At 36.0% G+C, this 9,434-nt stretch overlaps 1 protein-coding gene across 1 annotated transcript; it reads right to left on the minus strand.

The window, feature by feature from the left end:
* Positions 1-437: 437 nt before the first annotated feature.
* LOC123780166 (olfactory receptor 5AP2-like) lies at positions 438-6,048 on the minus strand. The gene is made up of 2 exons (XM_045778953.2): positions 5,144-6,048; positions 438-468 (listed from the first exon to the last, which is right to left on the minus strand). The coding sequence occupies exons 1-2, from the start codon at positions 6,046-6,048 to the stop codon at positions 438-440; spliced, it is 936 nt and encodes a 311-aa protein (XP_045634909.2).
* Between the last annotated feature and the right edge of the window lie 3,386 nt (positions 6,049-9,434).

Raw genomic sequence — 9,434 nt, forward strand, 5'->3', positions numbered from 1 at the left:
AACAAAGAAAACATGTTAAAGTATCTCTTGCATGACATGAATTGAAGAAATATCCACATTTTAGGGATACCAAAAGAAGAAATGAGAGAGAGAAGGGTACATAAATATTATTTGAATTAATGATAGCTAAACATTTCCCTAAACTAGGAAAGAAAACACAAATCCAGTTTGCAAATCTGGGGGTTCCAAATACTATGACTACAAGGAGGTTCACAACAGTAATATTTTTGCTGCTAAGTAATATTCCATTGTGTGTGTATATACATATATATAAACTACATCTTCAATAGCCATTCATTAGTTGATGGTCATTTGGTTAATAATGCTGCTCTAAATGTGGGGTGCAGGTATTCCTCCCAATCAGTACTTTTATGTCTTCTGGGTAAATACCGAGAAGTTCAATTGCTGGATCATAGGGTAATAATATTTTTAACTTTTTAAGAGCTTCTGTACTGCTTTCCACAGTGGCTCCACCATTTTGCATTCCCACCAACAGTGTAAGAGTATTCCCCTTAATCTACATCATTGCAAAACCTGTTTTTTTACTTTATTGTTGATTTTAGCCACTCTGATAGGTGTGAGGTGATATCTCATTGTAGTTTTTATCTGTATTTTCCTGATGATGACTGTTGTTGAGCATCTTTTCATGTGCACATTGGCCATTTGTGTGAGTTCTTTGGAAAAATGTATATTTGTGTCTTCTGACCATTGTTAACTGGAATCCTATTTTGGGGTGTTGAGTTTTGTAAGTTCTTTATATATTTTGCATACAAACCCTTTACCAAATATGTCATTTGTAAATATCTTCTCCCTTTCTGTAGGTTGTCTTTTGGTTTTGTTCATTGTTTCCTTCTTCACAGAAGATTTTTTTCTTTGGTGAAGTTCTCATAGCTTATTTTTATTTTTGTTTCCCTTGCCTCAAGAGACATATATAATTAGAAGTTGCAATGACTAATGTGAAAGAGGTTACTGGCTGTGTTCTCTTTTTTTAAACGTTTTTTTTATTATATTATGTTAGTCACCATACAGTACATCCCTGGTTTCCGATGTAAAGCTCGATGCTTCATTAGTTGCGTATAACACCCAGTGCACCATGCAATATGTGCCCTCCTCACTACCCATCACCAGTCCATCCCATTCCCCCACCTCCCTCCCCTCTGAAGCACTCAGTTTGTTTCTCAGAGTCCATAGTCTCTCATGTTTCATTCCCCCTTCTGATTACCCCCCTTTTCTTTATCCCTTTCTTCCCCTACCTATCTTCCTAGTTCTTATGTTCCATAGATGAGAGAAATCATATGATAATTGTCCTTCTCTGCTTGACTTATTTCACTTAGCACCTGGCTGTGTTCTACTCTATGAATTGGACCGTTTTCTGACTTGCATTTAGGTCTTTCATCTATTTTGAACTTATTTTTGGGTGTGGTGTAATAAAATTGTCCAATTTCATTCTTTTCCATGTTGCTGTCCAGTTTTCCCAACACTTTTTGTTGGAGAAAATGTCTTTTTATCCATTGGATATTCTTTCCTGCTTTTTTGAAAATTAATTGCCCATATATTTGGGGGTTAATTTATGGGCTTTATATTCTCTTCCATTGACCTATGTGTCTGTTTTTGTGCCAGTGCCATACTGTCTTGATCACTACAGCTTTGTAATGTAACTTGAAATCTGGAATTGTAATGACTCCAGCTTTGCTTTGCTTTTTCAAGATTACTTCATGTATTTGGGTTTTTTTTTTTTTTTGTGGTTACATACCAATTTTAGGATTGTTTGTTCTAGTTCTGTGAAAACTCCTGGTGGTATTTTGATAGGGATTGCATTATATGTGCAGATTACTTTGTGTAGTATAGACATTGTAACTATATTTATCCTTCTAATCAGTGAAAATTGAATGTTTTTCCATTTCTTTGTCACCTTCAAATTCTTTAATCAGTGTTTTATAGTCTTCAGAGCACATCTTTTACCTCTTTTGTTAAGAATATCACTTGGTATCTTATGGGTTTTAGTGCGATTATAAATGGAATTGATTCCATGATTTCTATTTCTGGAGCTTCAATATTTGTGTATAGATATGCCACAGATGTCTGTACATTGTTTTATCAGTTCTAGCAAATTTTTTGTGGCATCTCTTCAGTTTCCTATATAGAGCATCATGTCATCTGCAAATAGTAAAAGATTGACTTCTTCCTTGCTGTTTGAATGTCTTTTATTTCATTTTGTTGTCCAGTTGCTGTGCCTAAGACTTCCAGTATTATGTTAAATAACAATGGTGAGAGTGGACATCCCTGTCTTGTTCCTGACTAAAGAGGAAAATAATTCTTTTTCCTGATTGATGATGATTTTGGCTGTTGGTTTTTCATATAATGTCCTTATTATGTTGAGTTATGTTCACTCTCACCTTACTTTGTTGACAGTTTTTATCATAAATGGATGTTGTCCTTTATCAAATGCTTCCTCTGCATCTATTTAGAGGATCATATGGTTCCTATCCTGTCTTTTACTAATGAAATGTGGTATATTACAATGCGGTATATTACATCATGGTATATTACATTGTTTTATTTGTGAATACTGAACCACAGTTCCAGCTCAGGAATAAATCCAACTTGATCGTAGTGAATGATTCTTTAGGACTTGATTTTCTAGTATTTTTTTCAGAATTTTTGCATCCATGTTCATCAGGGACATCGGCCTGTGTCTTAATTTTTCATGGAGGCTTTATCTGTTTTTGGTATCAGGTGAATACTGGCATCATAGTATGAATTGGCAGTTTCCTTTGATTTACACTTTTTTTTCCCCAATAGTTTGAGATCAAGAGGTATTAAATCATCTTTAAATGTTCAGTAGAATTAACCAAGGAAGTCATCTGGCTCTGGACTTTTATTTGTTGGGAGATTTTTGATTATTGATGCAGTTTTGTTGTTGGTTATCAGTGTGTTCAAGTTTCATATTCTTCCTGTTTCAGTTTTGGTACTTTATTATTTCTAGGAATTTATCTGTTTCTTCCAGGTTGTCCAATTTGTTAGCAGGTATTTTTTTTTCATAAAATTATTTTCTAATTGTATTTCTATGGTGTTGGTTGGTTTTCTTCCTCTCTAATTTCTGAGTTTATTTCCTTTATCTTTGCTTTTTAATAAGTATGGCTACAGGTTTATCAATTTTATTATTTTTTTTCAAAGAACCAGCTCCTTGTTTCATTGATCTCTTCTGTTTTCTTAGATTCTGTATCATTTATTTCTGCTCTAATATTTATTATTTCCCTTCTTCTGCTGGTTTAGGCTATATTTGTTTTTCTTTTTATAGCTCCTTTAGATGTAACATTAGGATATTTATTTGAAAATTTTCTTCCTTCTTGATGTAGTATTGACATTGCTCTCTACATCTCTCTTAGGACTGCTTTTGCTACATCCTAAAGGTTTTGGACCATTCTGTTTTCATTTTCATTTTTTTCCATGTATTTTTTTCTTCTTTGATTTCCTGGTTGACCCATTCTTTATTTAGTAGCATGGTATTTGGCCTCTATGTATTTGTGGTCTTTCCATTTTTTTTCCTGGTGGTTGACTTCCAGTTTCATCCCATTGTGGTCAGAAAATACGCATAGCATGATCTCATTGTTTTGTACTTGTGAAGGCCTGATTTGTGACCTAGTATGTATCTCTTCTGGGGAATGTCCCATGTGCTCCAGAAAACAATTTTACTCTGTTGTTTTGTGATGAAATGTTCTGAATATATCTGTTAAGCCCAGCTGGTGCAGGGTGGCATTCAAAGCCATTGATGATCTGTCCATTAATGTAAGCAGGGTGTTAAAGTACCCTATTATTATTGTATTATGATAAATGAGTTCCTTTATGTTTATTATTAATTGTGTTATATATTTGGCTGCTCCCAAGGTGGGGGCATAAAAATTTATAACTGTTAGATCTCACGGTTGGTGGACCTCTTTATTATGCTATAGTGCTCTTCATTTCCTGTTACAGTCTTTGGTTTAAAATCTAGGGTAAACAGTGTGGAGGTCCCTTAAAAAGTTAAAAATTGAGCTACCCTATGATCCAGCAATTGCACTAATGGGTATTTACCCCAAAGATACAGACGTAGTGAAGAGAAGGGCCATGTACACCCCAATGTTCATAGCAGCATTGTCCACAATAGCTAAATCATGGAAGGAGCCAAGATTCCCTTCAACAGATGACTGGATTAAGAAGATGTGGTCCATATCTACAATGGAATATTACTTGTTTCTCATAGTCCACAGTCTCTCATGTTTCATTCCCCCTTCTGATTACCCCCCTTTCTTTATCCCTTTCTTCCCCTACCGATCATCCTAGTTCTTATGTTCTATAGATGAGAGAAATCATGATAGTTGTCTTTCTCTGCTTGACTTATTTCACTTAGCATTATCTCCTCCAGTGCCGTCCATGTTGCAGCAAATGTTGAGAATTCGTTCTTTCTGATAGCTGAGTAATATTCCATTGTATATATGGACCACAACTTCTTAATCCAGTCATCTGTTGAAGGGATGTGTGTTGTTTTAAATCATTATGCTTGTGCTGATTTGTTACAGAAGCAATAGGAAACTCATTTGTCTATCAATTATCAACAGAAATGTGTTAAATGACTCCCCAATGATTGTTTATCCAATGTATGAATGTGGTTATATCACAAATGTAGACTTCTATCATTATAAAGAATATTTTTATATATTAAGTATTATTTAAATAAATAAAATGACCAATTTGACCCCTTTAGTGCCTTGATTTACAAATACTGAGAAGAAAAGGAATCAAATAACTGGATCTTTGTCTATGCTCAATTGAAAAATGAAGATATTAAACTTAATTTTTTTTTTCATTCTGGTAAATCATTTATTAAATCATTTGAAATTTCATTACATGGCAGTTTTAAAACCACAGTAGATCTTCCTACAGTGAAATAGAGTGTATGTGGTAATACAAAGATTAATTTACTTGATAGTTAAGTCTAAGTGTATGTTAAAATATCTTAAAAAGTCCAGGTACATTTAACAAATATGTATAATCCAAATCTATCATGTATTTTTTTTCTTTTCAAATCTATTGATTTACACACTGTGGGGGAATGTACTTTAAGATAAGCTCTTTTCATTTTTTTCTCTGTACTTGATGGAACACTTTCTTGAGAGATACTTTCATTTCTTTGTTCCTCAGACAATAGATGACAGGATTCAAGGTGGGTGTGATGACGGAATAAAACACAGCAGCCAGGCGCCCTTGGATAGGAGAATATTCAGAGGTGGGTCTCAGATACATGGAACTTCCAGTTCCATAAAATAGGAGAATAGTAGTCAGATGACAAGAACAAGTGGAGAAGGCTTTCCAGCGGCCCTGCACATGCTGAATCTTGATAATGGTGGAAATGATGCATATGTAAGAGCTTATTGTAAGAACAAAAGCTCCCAAGATAATGCAGCTGCTGTAGATAAAACTCCATTCTTCATTTGCATGATAGTCAACACAGGAGAGCCTCATGACAGGAGGAATATCACAGAAAAAGTGATCTATAACATTAGGACCACAGAAAGGGAGAGAGAAGGTATTGATAGCATGGAAGATTGCATAGAAAGCCCCACAAATCCAGGAAGTGGAAACCAGCTCCCAGCAGAGTTTTCTGTTCATTGTGATTTCATAAAGAAGGGGCCTGTAGATGGCCATACAACGGTCATAGGCCATGGCTGTAAGCAAGAAGCACTCAGTGCCTGCCAGGGTGAAAAATAAATAGAGCTGGACAACACACTCTAGGAAGGAAATCTCCTCTGAACCCAAGATGGTATTGACAATGGCCTTAGGCATGGTGACTGATACATAGCATACATCCAGGAAGGACAAATTCTTTAGGAAGAAATACATGGGTGTATGAAGGTGACCATCTTTGATAATCACTGTGATGACAGAGATATTCCCCAGAATCCCAAAGGTGTAGATAATCAGGAAAATACCTGTGCATACAGCATTCACAATGGGGATGTCTGAGAAACCCTTCAGAATAAATTGTGCTATTGTGCTCTGATTCACCATCTGATTCACACGGAAGCAAATAAAAAAGAGAGAGAGAGAGAGAGAGGTTATTTTTAGCTTAGATATTATAAGGTACAAAGCACCAATCTGGCAACCCTTGATTTTATATATATATATATATATATATATATATATATATATATATAGTATGTATCTATCTATATATTGATCTATCTATATATGTATCTATCAATATATCTATTGATAATATCTATAAATAGATCTATTGATAGTATCTATCAATATATCTATCAATATATATTGATGATACATACACATTTATGAATAGAGAAAAAGTTTAGCACAGAAGTTTACACTTAATAAAAATGATTTGAAATAAAGAAAGCTACTAGCTCTGTTTAGACTAGCATTAAAAAGAAGTAACATTCATTGGCTTTATTTTATGTATGAGGGAATTTTCAAAAAGCTATGTATGAACAAATGTAAGTTGTCCTCACAATCATGTTATGAAATAGTTGCTAATATCTGCCTATTTTGTTCTATAAATAAAGGAATCTAAAAGAAGTTTAGTAATTTACTCAAGGTTGTAAATTATGATGCAGCAAAGCTGGGATACAAACAAAAGAAGGTTTTCATCTTAAATGATAAAACTCAACTCTCTTCATTATCCAGAAGAGCAAAGTAAATCCTTCTCATATTAAAATTAATACTGGAGATATTTTCATCATTAGAGTCACCAGTGCAAAACTATTTAAGCTTAGGTGTCTATCTATTGGAAGTGTAAGGCACATTACCCATCCTTAAACCAGGAAGAATCCTTTACTTCTTCCTTCCCCAGGAACACTTTCCATTCAGCACTTTTTTAAAAACTAATGTACCAGTTTTTGTTCCTAAAAACTACTCCCATTCCAATAAAGATGACATCTAAAATTTAATAAAAAAATTATTATTTTTTTTACCAAATGTAAAAGCCTGTCTTCCACTTATGACAATGTTGGAATAATGAATAATGACCTTAACCTTGCACTATGAACAATAAATAAACTGCACGAAATACATGAGATGACATCAGACATTAGGCAAATGCCATTGCAGTAATGTGTTATCTGAGTGGGAAAAGCAAATAGTTAAATCCTATAGTCAATCTACTTATAGTCACCCTACTAGAGGAAATTTTTTGACTGCAGCAAAAATTGCAATGCAGAGAAGTCCTTCCTGAGGAGCTTGGAGATCTTGAGGTACACAGGAAGAGAAGCTCCACAAAATATGGCTTTGAAAAGTGGTGGAGCTTAACTTGTGTAGCTTTGAAAATCAGCAAGGTTTAACTCCAGGAGAGATGGTGGGCTATAGGAAACTGACTCCTCTCTACAGGGCCAATCACACTATATCTGTCACTCAGAAGCCCAGCACAGACACAGCAGTTTGGTTATGCAAGGAGATTTTTTGACTAATTTTAGGGCATCTGCCAGAGGAGCAGAGATCTGTAACAAATCTCTCTGGGGATGGAAATGTTGGCAGATGTCATTTTTCTTGCCCTCCTACATCTCGGCTTGACACTGGCAGAAGCCAGTTTTAACACTCCATTTACCTTGCTAGCACCACTTGCCTGCCTCAGCACTCCCTTGTGGACTCATCCCACTCAATCGTCCCACCAAGTAGGCACTGATCCAAAGCAAGCCTCAACTGACCACACAAAGTACGCAGCTTCAGCTTGGAAAGGCAATCCTCCAAAGCAAATCCTGCCATAGGAGTGGAGCCAGACCCACCCACCCACACACTTGCAACTGTTGCTGCCAGGCTTCTCAGCCAGCTGCACTGGCACTAACCTCACTTACCAACAACCCTACAAAACATGCAGCTAGGCCTCTCAGCAAGCCATGCCAGGGGCCAACCCTGCTAATGGGTGCACCCACAGTAGACACAGTCAGTCAGTGCAGCCAGCTGCAATGGGAGCCCACCCTTCCACCTGTGCACCCAAAGTAGGCATGGTCCATCCACAACAGAAAGGTACACACAGTTCATCAAGAAGATACCTTTGGAATGCCTGCTTTTGGTGCCCACTGGGATAGTGCTATGGAACTCAATGGGATGCCTATTACACGAGGCCACAATTTCAAAACTAAGATAATAAGATGACCTACCTAATAAATATAAACAAACCGAAAGCCAGACAAAATGAGGAGACAGGAGATAGGATCCAAATGGAAAAGAAAAAGGTGAAACCTCATAAAAAGAACTAAATGAAATAGAGATAAGCAATCTATTGGATAAAGAGCTGAAAGTAATGGTCTCAAAGATACTAACCAGATTCCAGAGAAATGTAGATGAACTCAGTGAGATCTTCAACAAAGGGATAAAAAAGAACCAATCAGAGCTTAATAATACAATAACTAAAATAAAAAATACATTAGAGGAAATCAAGAGCAAATTAGATCATGCAGAACAGATCAGTAATATGAATGACAGAGTAGTGGAAATCATGCAAACTGAAGAGAAAAAGTTAAAAAAATATAAAAAATAAAAAAGTTAAAAGAATGCAGGGAAAACATCAACCATACTAACATTCGTATTATAGGGGTCCCAGAAAGTGAAGACAGGAAGAAAGAGAAAAAATTAATTGACAAGGCAGGAAACAACAAATGTTGGCAAGGATGTGGAGAAAGGGGATCCCTCTTACATTGTTGGTGGGAATGCAAGGTGGTACAGCCACTTTGGAAAACAGTGTGGAGGTCCCTTAAAAAGTTAAAAATTGAGCTACCCTATGATCCAGCCATTGCACTACAGGGTATTTACCCCCAAGATACAGATGTAGTGAAGAGAAGGGCCATATGCACCCCAATGTTCATAGCAGCATTGTCCACAATAGCTAAATTGTGGAAGGAGCCGAGATGCCCTTCAACGGATGACTGGATTAAGAAGATGTGGTCCATATATACCATGGAATATTACTCAGCTATCAAAAAGAATGATTTCTCAACATTTGCTGCAACATGGATGGGACTGGAGGAGATAATGCTAAGCGAAATAAGTCAAGCAGAGAAAGACAATTATCATATGGTTTCACTCATTTATGGAACATAAGAAGTAGGAAGATCAGTAGGAGAAGAAAGGGAAGAAGAAAGAGGCGGAGTAAACAGAAGAGGGAATGAACCATGAGAGGCTATGGTCTCTGGGAAACAAACTGAGGGCTTCAGAGGGGAGGGGAGTGGGGGAATGGAATAGGCTGGTGTTGGGTAGTAAGGAGGGCACATATTGCATGGTGCACTCAGTGTTGTATGCAGGTAATGAATCATGGAACTTTACATCAAAAACTAGGGATGTACTGTATGGTGACTAACATAACATAATAAAAAAGCATTATTTAAAAAAAATTAAAGAAATAACAATACCTGAAAACATCTCTAACTTGGAGAAAGAAACAGACA

This window comes from Ursus americanus, chromosome 5, assembly GCF_024610735.1.
Source record: "Ursus americanus isolate L20-20 chromosome 5, mUrsAme1.1.p, whole genome shotgun sequence".
Classification (NCBI taxonomy): Eukaryota; Metazoa; Chordata; class Mammalia; order Carnivora; family Ursidae; genus Ursus; species Ursus americanus.

Bases quoted from the DNA above. Each gene is read 5' to 3' on its own strand.
- LOC123780166 (XM_045778953.2), bottom strand. From the start codon at position 6,048: ATGGTGAATCAGAGCACAATAGCACAATTTATTCTGAAGGGTTTCTCA. The intron at 469-5,143 runs GTTCCATCAAGT...AAAATGGTGGAG, and splicing joins AAAGTATCTCTCAAGAAAGT to CCACTGTGGAAAGCAGTACA.